At 39.1% G+C, this 19,558-nt stretch overlaps 1 protein-coding gene across 1 annotated transcript in view; it reads left to right on the top strand.

The window, feature by feature from the left end:
- The window catches only part of PHF8 (PHD finger protein 8), a 93,909-nt gene that overhangs the window by 16,326 nt on the left and 58,025 nt on the right, over positions 1-19,558 (top strand). The window contains 6 exon segments of the mRNA XM_028523368.2: positions 8,557-8,642; positions 9,028-9,136; positions 11,448-11,608; positions 12,228-12,369; positions 13,761-13,947; positions 16,352-16,514. Of these exon segments, the coding sequence (XP_028379169.1) occupies positions 8,557-8,642; positions 9,028-9,136; positions 11,448-11,608; positions 12,228-12,369; positions 13,761-13,947; positions 16,352-16,514 (848 nt within the window).

Genomic DNA, 19,558 nt, shown 5'->3' with positions numbered 1-19,558 from the left:
TTTTTAAAGTTTCAGAAACCTAGTTCTTTTTTTTTAAGATTTTATTTATTTTTGTAGAGGGAAGGGAGGGAGAAAGAGAGAGAGAGAAAAACATCAATGTGCGGTTGCTGGGGGCTGTGGCCTGCAACCCAGGCATGTGCCCTGACTGGGAATCGAACCTGCGATGCTTTGGTTTGCAGCCTACGCTCAATTCACTGAGCTATGCCAGCCAGGGCTTGATAAGTTTTTTTTAAATGCACTCTGATGTGACAGCTGCCACAATGCAATCTAACAAAATTGTTTTGAATGTAGTTAAAGACAACTAAGTGCTGCTAGAGCCATCTTATAGAAGAAAACCAAATGGACTTTTTGGCCAACCCAATACAATATATTTCACTGATTACATTGATGTAGCTTGTTTCTTGTCTGCTTTCTCCACCAGAATGTCAGCTCCATGAGGGCAGGACTTTTTGTATGCTGTATTTTGTTTCTTTTTCTCCCAAGTACCTAGACCAGGGCCTCACAGCTGTTCCTTAAGTGTTAGCAGAAGTAATGGACACCAGGGAAATAGGGTGTTCTGGAAGTCAAAAGCAGAAAGCTTGTCAGGTGGAGAGAGCACAGGGTTGGCACTGTGGTAACGCTGCTAAGAGGTCAAGATAAAGGAGAGAAATAAGTATTGCATGTATGAATACAGAGACCAGAATATTGGTGAGATCTGTTTGAAAGAAGGTAGGGACTGAGATCAGACTGCAGTAAATGGGTGAGGAAGTGTACACAGCAACTCTAAAAACTTTTTATAGGTTTGGCTCTGATAGAACGTTTCTGGGTACTTACTACCTGGTGTCTAGGAGTAGGATGGAGACTTTTTACTGTATACACTTTTGTACCTTTTGAGTTTTGTACCATGTATAATTGATGCCTATTCATTAAAAGTCATTATGAAGCTGCATAGGTTTAACCAAAGAAGACATTTGGCTGTGAAGTGGCAGGCAAGAGGAAGGGAGGGTCTTGTCTTTGTTACCTGTAAAGATCCAGTGAACTTGTTTAAATACGATTGTGAAGGAAGAAGGTAGAGAGGGAGTTGAAGATACTGCAGGAAGAAAGGATACTTGATTGAGAAGGTTAAAAAAAGATGTGACCCCAGTGGAAAAGCTGACTAGAAAGGAGGAAGGATAGTTATTTCCTTGTAACAGGAGGAAAGGATGGGTGCAAAAGGAGGTGAATCTGTTATGGAAAGTTGAGGTAGTTCTCATCTGATTACTTCATTTTGTCTAAGTAGAGGGCAGGGTTATTTGCTGAGAGAAAAGAGAGATTTGAAATGGCTACTAATGGGAGAGAGAACTGAGCACAGAAGTATGGGAGAACTGTCAGGCAGCATGACCCAGATATTTTTAAATAGACTTTATGTTTTAGAGTAGTTTTAAGTTCACAGCCAAATTAAATGGAAGTTACAGAGATTTCCTGTGTGCTTCCTACCCCCATGTGCATAGCCTTGCCCATCATAAACATGCCACATCAGAGTGGTACATTTGTTAAAATTGATGAACCTACATTAATACAACATAATCACCCAAAGTCTATAGTTTACATCAGGGTTTACTCTTGGTAACCTATTTACCTACTGCTCTAACATTTTTGTATCATATAGGATAGTTTCACTATCCTAAAAATTCTCTGTGTTCCATCTGTTAACCTCTTTCTCCCTCACTAACCTCTGGAAACCACTGGTCTTTTTACTGTCCCCATGGTAGGAATCATATAATATGTAGCCTTTTCAGATTGGCTTTTTTCACCTAGTAATACACATTTAAGTTTCCTCTATGTCTTTTCATGGCTTGATAGCTCATTTGTTTTTTTTTAAAAGATTTTATTCATTTTATTTTTTTGAGAAGGGAAGGGAGAGAGAAAGATAGGGAGAGAAGCATCAGTGTGTGGTTGCCTCTCACGTGCCTCCTACTGGGGACCTGGCATGTGCCCTAGACTGGGAATCTAACTGGCAAACCTTTGATTCGCAGGTGGGCACTCAACCACTGAGCCACACCAGCCAGGGCTCATTTCTTTTTATTGGCTTGACCAAAAAGTCCATTTGTTTTTTTCCCATAAAATACAAGACACATTTTTCATTTTCACCAATAACTTTATTGATTTGGATATTTGGAGTATGTTGGCTATCTCCTGTTACTGGCTTCCAGTGGGTAGAGGCCAGGGGCACTGCTAAACATCTTCCAGTCCTGGCTGGTGTGGCACAGTAGATTGAGCACCAGCCTGTGAACCAAAGGGTCACCAGTTTGATTCCCACTCAGGGCACATGCCTGGGTTGCTGGCCATGTGCCCAGTAGGGGGTGCATGAGAGGCAACCACACACTGATGTTTCTCTCCCTCTCTTTCTCCCTTTTCCTCTCTCTAAAAATAAATAAATAAAATCTTTAAAAAAATAAACATCTTCCAATGCATAAGACAGCCCCACATCAGAGAATTATTTGGCCAAAATGTCAATGGTGCTAAGAAACTTCTCAAACCACTTTTGACATGTTCGATCAGTCACAGCACCTTCTTTATATACTGCACAAATCTGTTGTTTATTCTTGCATTTCAGTTGCATTTTTACCTTTCTTGAAATAATAAAGCAAAATACACTGAAAATGTTGTGTATCTTCTTCCATCTTCAATATTAAAATGGCTCACAAAAATTCACCAATTTTGATGTTTCTTTTAAATGCAAGCTGATATGACAGCTGTCACAGTACATTCTAACAAAATTGTTTTGAATTAAATTAAAGACAACTAAGCACTACTGGAGCCATCATACAGAAAAAAATAAATGAACTTTTTGTCCAGTCCTATAGTACTGAGTAATATTAAGTTGTCTGTGTATACCTCAGTTTATTTATCCATTCACCTATTGAAGGACATTTGCTTCCAAATTTTTGCAATTGTGAATAAAGCTGATTATAAACATCCATGTGCAGGTTTTTGTATGGACATAGTTTTCAGTTCCTTTCAGTAAATGCCAAGGAGAGTGATTGTGCAATTGTATGGTAAGAGTATGTTTAGTTTTGTAAGAAACCTCCAAACTGTTTCTCAAAGTGTCTGTACCACTTTGCATTTCCACATTTCAAAGAATGAGAGTTCCTGTTGCTCCACCTCCCCTCCAGCATTTGGTGTTGTCAGTATTCTGGATTTTGGCTATTCTTATAGGTATATATTGATATTTTATTATTGTTTTGATTTGTGTTTTTCTAATGACACGTGATGTGGAATACCTTTTCATATGCTTATTTGCCATTTGTATATCTTCTTTGGTGAGGTATCTGTTCAAATATTTTGACCATTTTTTTAAAAATCTTAATTGTTCAAGTACAGTTTTCTGCCTTTTACTGCCATCCCAGCCCACCCCCCAGCCTGCTCCACCTCCCTCCTGTTTCCACCCTCCCTTGTTTTTGTCCATGTGTTCTTTATACTTGTTCCTGCAAACCTTTCCCCTTTTCCCCTGAAATTCCCTCCCCTCTCCCCTCTGGTCACTGTCAGCCTGTTCTCTATTCCATTGTCTTTGGTTATACTTTTAATCGGGTGGTTCATTTTCATATTGTTGAGTTTTAAGAATTCTTTGTATATTTTGGATAACAGTCTTCTATCAGATATGTCTTTTGCAGATAGTTACTCCCAGTCTGTGGCTGGTCTTTTCATTTTCTTGACAGTATCTTTCACAGAGAAGATGTTTAATTTTAATGAAATCTAGTTTATCAGTTCTTTCTTTCATGGATCATGCCTTTGATGTTTCATCTGAAAAGGTATTGCCATACACAAAATTATATAGGTTTTCTCCTATGTTATCTTCTGGGAATTTTATAGTTTTGTGTTTTACATTTAGGTCCATGATCCATTTTGAGTTTATTTTTGTTCCAGCACCATTTGTTGAAAAGACTATCTCTGCTCCACTATATTACTTTTGCTCCTTTGTCAAAAATCAGTCAACTATTTATGTGGGTCTATTTCTGGGTTCTCTGTTCCATTGATCTGTTTGCTTATTCTTTCAGTACCACACTGTCTTGATTACTGCAGCTTTATAGTAAGTCTGAAAGTCAGATAGCATCAGTCTTCCAACCTAGTTTTTCTTTAGTATTGTACTGGCTACTCTGTGACTCAGATATTTTGGCCAATGAATTTATTGTGGCACCAATCCATTGGGTGATTTCTCTCTAGCCATGTCCAATGGTCCAGTGTTATGTAGTTGGATTGAGGCAGGGTTGGGATTTGCAAGGGGGGATGATGGAGAGGCAGTGGGGCAAGTGAGTTGAGGATATCTGTAAGAGAATGATTGAAGTGAGGGATGCTATAATCCAAGATGGGGAAGAAGGGTGAAGTCAGGAGTAGGTGAATAGCTTAAAAGTAGGGTCAAAGGGTTTTGCAGACAAAGAACAGGTGTAATGAATGAGAGCTGAATGGATATACTTATGGTCAAAGAGTGTGATGTATGAATTTCACATTTCATAGGTGGAACAACTGTGAGTGTTGACTATAGGGGTTGGTAGCTGAAATGGGAGTGGAGGCAGTAGTCTCCAAAGATGAAAAGGTCCAAGAGCTAAGGGGCCAGGATATTGGACCTCTATGTTGTTAGTGATGTCACATGGAATGTTGGTAGGGGTTTGGTGGAGGGGAATCTGTGAGTAGTTTCTACAGTGAGCGAAGAGACAATGTTGGGGAGATGAGTAGGGAACAGTGAAGAGGAGTAGGAAGGGGTATGGCTAGATGGTCTTACACAAGGGTAGAGGAGAGATGATCTCGAAGTCTCACTGGAGAGTCAGGGGGATGTGTACCCCCCAGCCAGGCCTGAGTTATAAGGGTCTGGGAGGATATACAACCTCTACTAGACAGGGCTCTACCTACCATAGTGCTTCTTCAGTTTTTTAATTTCTAATCCATAATGGAGCAGTTCTTTTGTAAAATAAAATAGGAATTACTAGAAAAATGTCCTGAACAAAAAAACTATGCACAGTATAAGCCCTGATTTTTTATTATTAGATTCAACAGACATAAAATTACTTAGCCAAATTGCCATTAAAGTTTTTGGATGCTTACTTTCTTTCTGTACTTATTTCACCACAGCACTACTCCATGGACCACACTTTGAGTGACACTGTTATAGAGAAAATGATGAGAAGCTGCATTCAGTTAGACCAGGAAGGTGAAGAGAAGGGGTTTATTGAAGGGGATGTGAAGATAGAAAGGGTTTGTTGACCAAGGAATGGGGTTGATAGGGGTACAGCAGAAAAGTCAGGGAAATTGATGAGTAGTAGATATTTGGGGTAGAGAAAGCACATAACTATATGGGATGAAAGTTCAAGAGAGAGATACTAGGACTTCCGGCCAAGATGGAGGTGTAGGTAGACACACTGTGCCTTCTCGCACAACCAAAACTAAGGACAACGAAAATTTAGGAAAAAAATCAACCGGAACAGAGAGAAATCAACTGTTTGGAAGTCTGACAACCATTCTTCCAGACTGGTAAGAGGGGTGGAGTCTGCGGCCTGAGAAGAGGGGTCGAGGAGTCCTGGCAGGAAAAAACAGTGGCTAGTAGACACGGGCGCGCAGGGTGCAGGTGGCAGTTGGTGGACCCCAGACTTGCAGGGGCAGCTAACAGACCCGGTGGCAGACCCTGGGCGTGGGAGGCAACGAGCAGACCCAGTGAGGTGCGCAAGGCAGCTGGCTGTCTGCAGTCACACATTTGTGCACAAACTAGGCAAAAACGGGCAGTGACATAGACCGTACAACCCAGGGACCCAGCGCCGGGAAATAGAGCCTAAAAGCACCAATTGAAAACACCTGTGGGGGTTGAGGTGCTGGGAGAATCTCCCAGCCTCACAGGAGAGCTCCTTGGAGAGACCCACAGAGTCCTAGAAAGTACACAAGCCCACCCGCCTGGGAGCCAGCACCAGAAGGGCCCAATCTGTTGTGGGAAGTAGCAGAGGGGACTGAAGTCCTAGAGAGAGCGGAGTAGGCCCCCACATACAACATCACAACCCAGTAAATGGGTGCCCCACCCTGGTGAACACCTAAGGCTCTGCCCCTCATGTAACAGGCGCGACCAGACCAAAGTGGGGGGGGGGGAGATGGCTCAAACAGAATTGAAAGCCCCTGGCCAGTACTTTGAAGTGACCGAGAGATAGCCAACCTATCAGATGCACAGTTCAAAGCACTGGTGATCAGGATACTCACAGAATTGGTTGATTTTGGTTGCAAATTAGATGAACAAATGAAGGCTACAGTAAGTGAAATGAAGAAAAATGCACATGGAACCAATGGTGATGGAAAGAAAACTGGGTTTCAAATCAATGGAATGGACCAGAAGGAAGAAAGAAACAATCAAACAGAAAACAATGAAGAAACGAGAATTCAAAAAAAATGAGGAGAGGCTTAGGAACCTCCAGGACATCTTTAATTGTTCCAACATCTGAATTATAGGGGTACCAGAAGGAGAAGAGGAAGAGCAACAAGTGGAAAAGTTATTTGAACAAATAATGAAGGAGAACTTCCCCTATCTGGCAAAGGAAAATAGACTTCCAGGGAGTCCAGGAAGCTCAGAGAGTCCCATAGAGGTTGGACCCAAGGAGGAACATACCAAGGCACATCATAATTACATTAGCCAAGGTAAAAATGAAGGAAAGAATCCTAGAAGCAGCAAGAGATAAGGGGACAGTCACCTACAAAGGAGTTCCCATCAGAATGTCAGCTGATTTCTCAAAAGAGACATTGCAGGCAAGAAGGAGCTGGAAAGAAGTATTCCAAGTCATGAAAGGCAAGGACCTCCATCCAAGATTGCTCTATCCAGCAAAGCTTTCATTTAGAATGGAAGGGCAGATAAAGTACTTATCAGATAAGGCCAAATTAAAGTTCATCATCACCAAGCCCTTATTATATGAAATGTTAAAGGGACTTATCTAAGAAAAAGATTACAAATATGAACAGTAAAAAAAGACATCAAACTCACAATTATTAACAACCACACCTAAAAGAAAAACAAAAACAAACTAAGCAAAAAGCTAGAACAGAACCACAGAAATGCAGATCACATGGAGGGTTAGCAACAGGGGAGTGCGAGCAGGAAAGGGGGGGGAAAAAGGTACAGAGAATAAGTAGCATAGATGGTAGGTAGAAAATATACAGTGGGAGGGCAAGAATAGTATGGGAAATGTAGAAGCTAAAGAACTAATGACACATGGACATGAACTAAATGGGGGGAATGTGGGTGGGAGGGGGTGGGCAGGGTGGAGGGAAGGGGGGAAATGGGCAACTGTAATAGCATAATCAATAAAAGATATTTTTAAAAAAGAGAGATACTAGAGAGGTCCTACTTGAGCAGTGCCCAAGGGTAACAGAAGTATGAGAGAGAAATCATGTAGCCCAGGGAAGTGAGTCAATGCTATAAGGTCTGGGGAATATATTTAAAGAAGGCTTAGGCAGGTGAAGGATGAGCTCTAGATTGGGTGAAAAAATATTAGCTATTACTCACTGACTACTTACTGTGACCATTCTCTGTGCTCACTGTGCTAGGCACTTTATATACATTATCCGAGTCCTGTAAAAAATAATCCTGCCAAGTCGATGGTGATATCTCCAGTTTATTGATATGCAGCAGGTTTACAGTCATTAGGAATAGCAGTCAAGAAAGTGGTGGGGTCCTAATCCCAGGAAGTCAGTTTATGAACATGATTGTAGTTGAAACAGTTGGAGCTCTGCCCTATTTTCATTCTTCCTGCTACTTGTGGCCGACCAAAAGAATTGTAGGGATTTGATATTAGCCCGAGGTTATTTGGAGGACTGGTGTTGACTTCTTTGGTGATGGAGGGTTTAATTTTGTGATATTTCCACCTCATATACATGGAAACTCAAAAAGTTTCAAAATTAAATGTTTTTTAGATATTACAGTGTGAAATAAGTAACATATGTTCATTGTAGAAAACTTGAAAATACAGATAAGAGAAATGATTACTTGTAATCCTTCACTTAGAACCACTGTTGACTATAAAATACTCTTTTGGCCCTTTTCACTTAATAAAATAAAATAGCTCAATAATGTTTAAATTTTTTATTACATGTTGAAATGAGAATATTTTGGATGTGTTGATCAAATAAAGTATTATTAAAATTTCACCTGATTGTTTTTACATTTTTAACGTGGCTCCTACAACATTTACAATTACCTGTGTGGCTCACATTATGTTTCTTTTGGACAGTACCGCTCTAGAGTCTCTTTCAGCTTTGACCATTCTGAGTCTTAATGAATTTTAACTACATTTTTTTAGCTCTGTTGTAATTGTTTTAGATGAACCATTGTGATCCAGTAGATCTTTCTGCATTGATGAAAATGTTTGATAATCTGCCCAATATGGTAGCCCCTAGCCACATGTGGCTGTTGAGCACTTGAATTGTAGTTAGTGTGATAGAGGAACATCTTTTAAAATTTTACTTAATTTGAATTAATTTAAATGTAAATAGTCATGTGTACTGGACAGCACAGTTCTAGACCTTAGCAAAAATAAAATTTTAATAAGCTTTGGCTGGTTTTGTCTTTTCTAGCTGTGTTGGTGTAGAAGAGGAGAAGGCTGCTGACATTGACCTCTATCACTGCCCGAACTGTGAGGTCTTACATGGGCCCTCCATTAGTAAGTAGATCTTGGGGTTTCCAAGAGAAGGTGGGCAAGGGGAGAGACAAAGCAAAGGAATTTTGGAAGGGGATTGCCTTTGTTGGGTGCTTCAGATTCATCTTCCTTGGAAAATAGCAGAGGCCTATGTAGGCCCTGGAGGACAGTAGCTGTCCCACTTGGAGGGTAGCGTGCAGAGCTGCACCTCATCCCTTGCTAGGGATTCCTCAGAGGAAGCACCTATCCTCACCAGGACCTTTCCTGAGTCTGTGACGGCCTCATTGACTCCACGTGCTCCAAGGGGTTATTAGTGTAGAAGAGAAGTGGGATCTGCTGAGGCCTTTGTTCTTAGAACCATAGCTCACAGCTATTATGACTCACCATCTCATGTCTTTTTCTGGCTTAGTGAAAAAACGTCGTGTGTCTTCAAAAGGGCATGACGCACACAAGGGGAAGCCAGTGAAAACTGGAAGCCCTACATTCATTCGAGAGCTCCGCAGTAGGACCTTCGACAGGTGAGTACCCATATCCCAAGGGCTGATGACCTCCAGGGCTATGGGAAGCTGGGACCCTCTCTTCCCAGCTCTGCCACTGCCTGTCCTATTAGGTGCTTCCTCTATTTGGGGGTGTCTACAGGGCTCTGCAAGTTCCCTCTGGAGAGGGATCTTCTGTTTTAATTAGTTTCTGGGAAACATTGCTAGCATTTCATTTGATGTACAGAGTATATTAACATTTACTTGTGGAAACTTTTGGTAGATTGGCAGGCAGTTTTGCCAAGTCAGGAGAGAATATTTACATGCACCCAAGGATTCCTACAACTAGAAGGAGCCTTAAAGATCTGAAACTTTACTTCTCTTTGTAAAGAAGAAGAGTCTCTTTTAAAAAATAAAGAAAAAAATGAGTGATCATGTCTTTCTTTTGCAATCAGGAAAAAGAGTTCTTTTTTAAAAAACTAAGATGGGCTTATTGAAAATAAATTACATCAATTGAGCAAAAATAATGAGTTAGAAAAATTAATGTATGAAGTACTCTCTTTTGCCTAGTTTTTAATTCATTTGATTATTTTCAGCTTTCCTGTAATTGAAGTGTTGTTTAGAATCATACCTGTTTCTTCATTTTCATATTTTTTGTTTTATTTGTTTTCTTAAAGGCAGTGAGTTTCTACCTCAGACTCCTCATACCTCTTCTCTAAAGTCAACCAATTTCTTGTGCATTCTTTCAGAAATAGTTTTTGCTTTCACAAGTGTGTGCATTTGTGTGTATTCCCCTTTTAAAATAATACAAATAGAAACACTATATTGCTTTGCATGTTGCTTTTTTAACCTATAGTTATAGATCTTGAAGATCAATTCATAGCTACGCATGCACATATTCTTCATTCTTTTTCATGGATGTTTACAATTCCATTGTATGGATATATAATTTATTTAACCAGTCCTTTAATGATGAACATTTAAATTAATTCTAGCCTTTTGCTGTTAGAGAATAATACTGCAGTGAATGACTTTATTCTTAAGTTTTTGCATATGTGGATAAATTTATGTGTAGATTTACTTGCCTAGAAGTGAAATTGCTCAAAGAGTATGTGCTTTCAAAATTTTTATAAATATTGCCAAATTATTTCCAAAGTGGTTCTGTCATTTTACACCCCACTAGATAATGTATGAGAATGTAATTCCCTGTATCCTGGCCAGCACTGTTTATTATAAAGCTTTTTTTTTTTTTTTTTTCCTTTCTGATAAGATTAAAAAAATGAAATGTTTCCACTTGATTTCTTTAATTATGAAAGAGGCATGTATATGTTCGTTCATTTGTAAGTCATCCTTACTCCTTTCTCTGCTACTGCCTGCTTATGTTATTTGCCTATTTTTCTGTTGGGTCGCTGCTTATTTCTTACTAATTTATTATGGCTTTCCGTGCAGACATTAAATTTCTCTTTATTTTTTATGTAGTTAAATTTATTTTTACAATTTTTAGTGACTACTGGGCCTTGTCTCTCCCATGTTTTTCCTTACTACTCTGTGGCTTTATTTTTTCCAATTTAATCTTTGATCTGTTTAGAGCTATATAAAGAGTGCAATAGACAGTGAGCATAATATTTTTCCAGATGTTTGTCCCAAACAACTTATCAAGTAGTCCATCTTTTGTCCAGCATGATAAAAAAAAAACACTTCTTTTTTCCAGTTAAGTATGTGTGTTGAGAAAGTGATTGTAAAATTGTTTTCATTTTTTCATCAGTCTTTTCACTTTATTTGCCAGTATTTAAAAAAAAGATTTTATTTATTTATTTATTTTAGAGAGAGGATAAGGGAAGGAGAAAGGGAGAAACATCAACATGCAGGAGAAACATCAGTTGGTTGCCTCCCATGCACCCCCTACTGGGGAAACATGGCCCACAACCCAGGCATGTACCCTGACCAGGAATTGAACCGGTGACCTTTTGGTTCACAGGCCAGCACTCAATCCACTGAGCCACACCAGCCAGGGCTATTTGCCAATATTTTAAATTGGATACTGCTGCTCTGAGTTATAGTAAGTCAGGTAAACTTGTCAGATATGTCTTTTTTTCCTGGGCAGGTTGTTGACTGATTTATTCCTTTGTCATCCAGAGAAGAGGACCCTATTGACAGGATATCTTAGGTTAAGCTTCCCACCTCTGCCAGTGACCTGGCTTCTTGCCTTGGATAGGTCTTTTCTTCCCTGTCACGTGAAGTTTATGCCTGCCCACCTCAGGAAGATCCCACCCCTTGGGTGAGTGGTAGCATCTAGTGAGGCCTTCAGTTGCAGGGCCTCTGGGGCTCAGTGCTTCTCTCATGTGGCCCACAGCTCAGATGAAGTGATTCTGAAGCCTACTGGAAGTCAACTGACTGTGGAATTCCTGGAAGAGAATAGCTTCAGTGTGCCTATCCTAGTCTTGAAGAAGGATGGATTGGGGATGACGCTACCGTCACCATCATTCACTGTGAGGGACGTGGAACACTATGTTGGTAAGCAACACAGACCCTCTTAACTTGTGGTATTTCTCATCAAGACCTGTGACCCTTCCCCTCAATCTACTTTTTGCATTTCTTTTCTAGCCATCTTGGGAATCTGATGTGAAGTGCCTGGCTCAGTCATTCTTTGGCAAAGTTAGAACCAAAATCCTATTCTCTTCTTTCTTTTCTTCCTAACAGAACACAAAACCCCAGATGAGCCTCATTTTTTACTTGGGGAATTTCAGAGATTGTGGTGGTCTCTCTGTCTTCTCTTGAGATAAGAAAGCCTTTGACTTTTGTCCTCACATGCCATTTGTCTTTTAAGCATGAATTTTGGGGGATATAAGGAGAAAAAGTGAGGAATTTGGGTCCAGACAAATGGATTGTACTATGAGAGAGGCTGTGTGTTAGGTAGTTCTGTTGCCCTAGCAGTCCTGGACCAGCACATAAGTCTAAGGAGAATGTGAGGGATTCCTACACTCACCTCTCACCTCTCAAATATGCACATCAGAATATACTTTTTGATGAGAGAGGTTTTGAGTGTAAGGCCATTCTAGGGACTGGTAAGGGATGAGATATTCTTCCCTGGTCTCTGAGACCACTTGGTACAGAACCCATCTCTTTACTCCAGGTTCTGACAAAGAGATTGATGTGATTGATGTGGCCCGCCAGGCTGACTGCAAGATGAAGCTCGGTGATTTTGTGAAATATTATTACAGTGGGAAGAGGGAGAAAGTCCTCAATGTCATTAGTCTGGAGTTCTCTGATACCAGGTAGGAGGGCAGGGGTGAGTAAAAAAGCCTGACAAATACCTGCAACTTGTGATGATATACTTAGTATGTATTGGTGTTCCCTTCCTGCTGGTGGTTTCTTTGGGATGAGGAGCTGGTTTATATTTTTCTAGGGTAGATGCTCACATTGTAACAAATAAATCATATTTCTTCTTTACAGTTTCTAGCATTGGGTAGATTATATAATAGCTATGTCAATTAATTTTTATCTCCTTCAAGACTAGGATAGCTTTCTTAGACCTTCTGATATTTAGAATGTGGCACAGTCACTTGTTTAACTCCCAGGATAGATCCTCTGTCCCTGGAAATAGATTGACTAAAATTACCCCCAAGTAGCTTCTTTGAGGATAAGGTTTCTTAGATTTGAAAAAGAAGAAAAAAGGCTTATGATCATTAAATGATTCTATCTGGACTCATACTCAATAGATATATGTAGTCTTCTCTGTGCTCAGAACTGTGGGAGAGCCCCCCAAAATCATAACATATCCTTTCCACTTAGGAAGCTTACTGTATGATTGTTTGCCTCTTTAACTTTTAATTTTGACATAATTATAGATTCACAGAGAGTTGCAAAATAATGTACAAGGAGGCCCTGTGTATCCTTCAGCCAGTTTCCCTCAGTGGCAACATCTTACAATAACTATAGTATAATATTGAACCCTTGCTGTTGGTTTTAACATGCAAAATTACCCTGAAGGTGTTTAAAAAGGCCTGTGTTTGTTTATACCTCACTTCATCTTGAAAGACTATTTCAAGCAGCTTATCGAGATGCAGAGAGGGGGAAAAAAGAGAAAATTGGAATAAAAGGAAAATGAAGGTGTTGGGTGATCTGTACATACAATGCATGTATAAATGTCTGGATAGTTGGTGAAGGATTGTAGAGTTTTCACTGTATTTCCTGAAGGTCAGAACAAAGAAGGGAATGCAATATTATAAGATTTGTGGTTTCACATATGATAAAAACAGCCAGATGTTTGGGAGAAACATTTCTTTACCTGGAACTGAGCCCAGAAAAGTTTCTCTAATGTTTCCTCATAGAGAAGACACTATGAGGTGGGAACAATACAATTAACTGTTATAAACCTAGTGCCAATTAAGTGGGTCTGAGTTGGGGGAGTATGAACATATAGTAGAGAAAATGATTGCCTTTGACTGAGGAAGGCTGTGGAGCTGGGACTTGGGACTTCTAGAGCTGATTGGAATGAGGATGTTGACCAGACTTACAGAAATAAGTGTCCTATGTACCACCGGGGATTCTGTGGATAGAACATCTTTGTCTTATCTGACTCTCTCTGGGACAGGAGGCATTTTATTCAGACTTCAACCTCAGTTCCTAATCAGCTGACATCTGCTCTACCTTCCTTCCTTGCTAGGCTTTCTAACCTTGTGGAGACACCCAAGATTGTTCGGAAGCTCTCATGGGTGGAGAACTTGTGGCCGGAGGAGTGTATCTTTGAGAGGCCCAATGTGCAGAAGTACTGCCTCATGAGTGTGCGGGATAGCTATACAGACTTTCACATTGACTTTGGCGGCACCTCCGTCTGGTACCATGTGCTCAAGGTAGGAATGGATATGGCTTCTGGAGGCAGTCAGGCCTAGGACCATCCTGTTTGTTTCAGGTGAAGATTTAATTAATTTTTAAAAAGATTTTATTTATTTATTTTTAGAGAAAGGGGAAGGGAGGGAGAATGAGAAGGAGAGAGACATCAATGTGTGGTCGCCTCTCCCATGTCCACAACTGGGGACCTGGCCAACAACCCAGTCATGTGCCCTGACTGGGAATCAAACTAGCAACCCCTTGGTTCACAGGCTGGAGCTCAATCCACTGAGCCACTCCAGCCAGGGCTATTTATTTATTTTTAGAGAGAGGGGAAAGGAGGGAGAAATAGAGGAAGGAAAACATCAATGTGTGATTGCCCCTTGCACATCCCACACTGAGGACACGGCCCACAACCCAGACATGTGTCCCAACTGGGAATCGAACCAGTGACCCTTTGGTTCGCAGTCCAGCACTCAATTCCATGATCTACAGCAGCCAGGGCTAACGATTATTTCTTAATTGAACCAAAATATAATATATTCCTACCACATTATGTATGGAAACGTCCATATTTACTGTACAAATTCCTGATAACTTGAGAAACTTCCCTTCTCCCCAACTTTATTGGGTATAATTTATGTACCATAAGATTAACGTTTTAAATGTATAGTTTGATGAATTGTGACACTGGTGTATAATTGTATATTCCACCACTAACAAGATAGAGCATACATGAGAAAGGTTTTTTTAAATGTTTTGTTTTATTTTTGCTTAGAGAGAGGGTAAGGGAGGGAGAAAGAGAGGGAGAGAAACATTGATGTGAGAGAGAAACATCGATTGGTTGCCTCTATATGCACCCCAACCAGGGGACTGAACCTGCAACCCAGGCATATGCTCTTACCAGGAATCGAACCAGGGACCCTTTGGTTTGTGGGATGATGCCCAACTGACTGAACCACTCCAGCCAGGGCTAAAAGGTTTTTTTTATTTAAATGTCAGCTTTTCTTTTTTTTTTTTTAAGATTTTATTTATTTATTTTTAGAGAGGGAAGGGAGGGAGAAAGAGAGAAACATCAATGTGCGGTTGCTGGGGGCTGTGGCCTGCAACCCAGGCATGTGCACTGATGTCAACTTTTCTATATACAGTTTCCCTTTTAGTTGTTGTTGCAGTTTTGTAATTAGCATATCAATTGCTAATAACTATAAAGGATTTTCGAGGTCTGGAAAAAAATTTCTTAAGTAATTTTGATTGTTTTCCACCACAGGTCATACTATTTAGTTTTCTTATCAGAAATGCCAAGGAAGGAGCAGAAAACAGATAGGGCTCTTGTCCACATGATCACCAATGCTGAACTAGTTGTTTCCATTGGTTTCTCATGAAAACATTGGAGCATTTAAAAGAAAGTGCTATTATGCAGATGTTATATTTAACTTTTTATTTTTTATAGAAGAATTACAAAAATAATAGGAAGAATTTCTGTGTGTCCTTCACTCAGTTTCTCCAAATGTTACTGTTTTATTACATTATTTCTTTCTCTAAAACAAATATAATAAAATGGATTTATATATATTTTTCTGAAACATTTAAGAGTAATTGTAGACATGTCCCTTTATCTCATGATAATTCAGTATGTCTTAAACAGGGGCATTACAGTATAGTTATCAAAATCAGGAAACTAATATTGACATAATACTATTATTTAATCTACAGATCTGATTCAAATTTCTCTAATTGTCCAATAGATAATTTCTACTGTTGTTGCTTTTCTGCATTGAGATTTATCATGAAATATTAAAGCAGTCAAGCTGTGGGGTGGGGATATTTTTGTGCTAGTGGGTTTTTGTGTCTTTTCTGCCAAATTATCTGTCTGGTGATTATCCAGGCAAAATATAATTAGGAAATAAAATGTTCTTTTAACAGATAATCACCTAACATAAAATCTTTCAGAAGTCCTTGGGCGATTACTGAACTTTTAAACTTTTATTAGCTTTGATTGCAGGTGTAAGAAGGAATACTCTCTGCAAATGGCATTTAGGCAAATTCAATTTTCTTCTCATCAGTAATGTGGCCTTAAATTCTCTTAGGGCTGGTAGTATTGATCTTTTCATCTATAGAGGCCATTTTTCATTTGGCATTGCATCAAAAACAGGACCCTTTGGTGTACATTTGTGCTAAGTTGAACAATTTTGTTTGAAATACCCTTCTAAATTATTTTTGTCAATCTTATAGAAGCTTAAAAGTGAAAAAGCACCTTTCGAAGTTTTCCAAATCCACATAGAAATGTTCTTGGACGGGTTTTGGGAAAAATGCTGGCATACTACATGGTGTTGGGGCATGGGAGAGAGAATGTCCTTTTGGGTACCCCTCTGGAGACCTTCCTGGAAAGTCTGGTGTTTTAGGCATTTCAACCTCTTTTTGTTTCAGGGTGAGAAGATCTTCTACCTGATCCGCCCAACTAATGCCAACCTGACTCTCTTTGAGTGCTGGAGCAGCTCTTCTAACCAGGATGAGATGTTCTTTGGGGACCAGGTGGACAAGTGTTACAAATGTTCCGTGAAGCAAGGACAGACACTTTTCATTCCTACAGGTCTTCCCTGGGCCCCTCTGGGAGTGTTTGAGTAGGGTGGGAAGCGGAAGAAAGCTTGTGGCACCAGACCCAACCCCCTCCCATAATGTGTTGATCTGATTATGTGGGTTATCCCTTTCTTATCAGCTGAAGGCTCAACTAAACCTCAAGAAAATTCACATGGTGGCTTGTGGGCAGCATGGTCACTTGGGAAGGTTACTGGTAGGGAGGCCCTGGAGGAGGCTGATAGACTGCTTTGCACTAGTCTGATGGCAACTTGGTGGACAGATAGAGAATAGGACTCTAAGCCCTATGACATAAGGATAGTGACTGGGGGGCTGGCTTTGTAGGCTGGGGTGAGGGTGTGTCTTTTTCCCCTAAACAATATACATGCATAGGCTTCACCCCTAGAATTCTGAATTTGTAGGTCTTGGATGGGATCTGAGTGTGTGTATTTTGAAAAAGCCATCCCAGTTGCCTCAATTTGGGAAAAGTTGACATATTTTGTATGTTTAGTCTTCCATTATCACTGTAAGTCCATTTATTTAGATTTTTCTTGATTTTTTAATTTCTTGTTTTTAGAGTTAGTGTTAAATTTTCTCGAACCGTTTGGTAGAATTCTCTAGTGCGTTCTCATGAACCTAGAGATTTCTTTTGGGGGAAGTTTTTAATTAGCATTCAATTTGCTTAAACTTTATTAGGCTATTCAAATTATTTCATAATGGGGGGGTTGTGATAGTCTATGCTTCTAAGGAATTGGTCCACTTTATCTAAGTTGTGAAATTTATGTGTGTAGAATTGTTCATAGTATTTCTTTATTATCCTTTTGCTGTCTTCCAATTCTCTAGTGAGATCTTTTGTTTCATTCCTGGTATTATTTGTGCCTTCTCTTTTATTCTGTGTAAATACTGATAAAGATTTATCAATTTTATTGAACTTTTTAAAGAAAACTTGTTTCATTGATTTTCTCTGTTGTCTTTCTGTTTTCATTTTCACTGATTTCTCCTTTTATCTTTGTTTTTTTTTTCTTCCTTCTACTTGCTTTTGATTTATTTTGCTCTCCTTTTTCCAGCCTTGAGACAGGAGCTTAGATAATTGATCTTAGACTTTCCCTGTTTTCTAATGTAAGCTTTTAGTGCTATAAATTCCCCACTCACTGATTTTCCTGTGTCACATATTTTGATACATTGTATTTTCATTTTCATTTAGTTAAATATACTTTTCAAAAAAATGAGACATAATTCACATGTCATAAAACTTAACCATGTTTAAGGGTACAGTTCAGTTTTAAAAAAATATTTACAGGGTTATGCAGCCATCACTGCTATGTAATTTTCATCACGTTAGAAAGAAACCCTGTGTTTATGAGCAGCCACTCTATATTCTTCCCTCCCACCAGTCCCTGTCAACCACTTTTGTACTGTGTATGTATTTGCCTATTCTGAATATTTCATGTAAATGGAGTCCTGCAATAGGTGATCTTTTGTATCTGGCTTCTTTCACTCATAATGCTATTTCCTTTTCTTTTTTTTTTCTTTTTAAATTATTTATTTTTAGAGAGAGGGGAAGGGGGTAGAAACAGAGAGCTAGAAACATTGTTTTCTCAGTTGCCTCTTGCCCTCCCCCAACTGGGAACCTGGCCTGTAACCCAGGAATGTGCCCTGATTGGGAATTGAACCAGCGGCCTTTCCATTTGTGGGGTGATGTCCAACCCACTGAGCCACACCAGTCAGGGCTCAGCATACTGTTCTCAAGGTTCATTCATGTTATAGCACATATCAGTACTTCATTCTTTAAATGGATGAATGAGTCCACTGTGTGGATATACCCCATTTTGTTTATTCATTCATCTTTTTATAGTTCTTTGGATTGTCTTTACTTTTGGGCTATTATGATTAATGGTGCTATGAACATTCATATACAAGTTACTGTGTTAACATATTTTCACTTCTCTTGGGTATTGTATTTTTTGGACTGTAAGATGCACTGTTTCAGCACCCCCCTCACCCCCACCAAATTTGGGAGGAATAATGGTTGTTAATTCTGCTGTTGAGTTCTGTTTACATTTATATTGGTGAAATATTATGTTATTTATGTTATTAAATATTTTACCACATTTTTTACTTCAAAAAATTTTCTTCCTATTTTTCTCCTCTAAAACTTAGGTTCATATTATGGTCTGAAAAATACAGTATATACCTGGGAGAGGGTTTGCCGAATCCCATGGTAGCTCTATGTTTAACTCTTTGAGGAATTACCAAACACTTTTCTAAAGCAGCTTCATTATTTTGCATTCTGGCCAGTGATTTATGAGGGTCTCAATTTTTCCACATCCTCCCAACACGTGTCCTTGTCTGTCTTTATGATTATAGACTTTCTAGTGGGTGTGAAGTGGTATGTCCTTGAGATTTTAATTTGTGTTTCCCTAATGACTGTTGATGTTGAGAATCTTTCCATGTGCTTATTAGACATTTGTATATATATATTTTTGAGAAATATTTATTCAAAAGCTTTGCCCAGTCTTTTGGTAATTTGTCTTTTAATTATAAATATTCTTTATATATTTTGGATGTTAGACTTTTATCAGATATATGATTTGCAAATATTTTTCTTTCATTCTGATTGTTGTCTTTTCATTTTGTTGATACTGTTCTTGACATTGGTCAAGAGTCCAGTTTATCTATTTTTTTTTTTTTTGCTTGTGCTTTTGGTGTCACATGTAAGAGACCATTGCCTAATTTGGACTCATGAAGATTTATACCTGTGTTTTCTTCTGAGAGCTTTATAGTTTTAGTTCTTCAGATCTTTCATCCATTTCAAGTTAATTTTTGTATATGATATGAGGCAAGTTTCCAATTTCATTCTATGGTATGCAGATGTTCAGTTGTTCCAGACCCCTTGAAAAGACTGTTCTTTCCCTATTGAATTATCTTGATATCTTTGTAAAAAATCAAATAACCATAGGTACATTAGTTTATTTCTGGACTTTGAATTCTATTCCATTGTTCTATATGTCTGTCCTCATGACAGTATCACAGTGTCTCAATTACTGTACCTTTTCAGTA

This window comes from Phyllostomus discolor, chromosome X, assembly GCF_004126475.2.
Source record: "Phyllostomus discolor isolate MPI-MPIP mPhyDis1 chromosome X, mPhyDis1.pri.v3, whole genome shotgun sequence".
NCBI classification, from domain to species: domain Eukaryota; kingdom Metazoa; phylum Chordata; class Mammalia; order Chiroptera; family Phyllostomidae; genus Phyllostomus; species Phyllostomus discolor.
The sequence above is the reverse complement of the archived record's forward strand: the minus strand, read 5'-3'. Positions and strand labels throughout refer to the sequence as shown.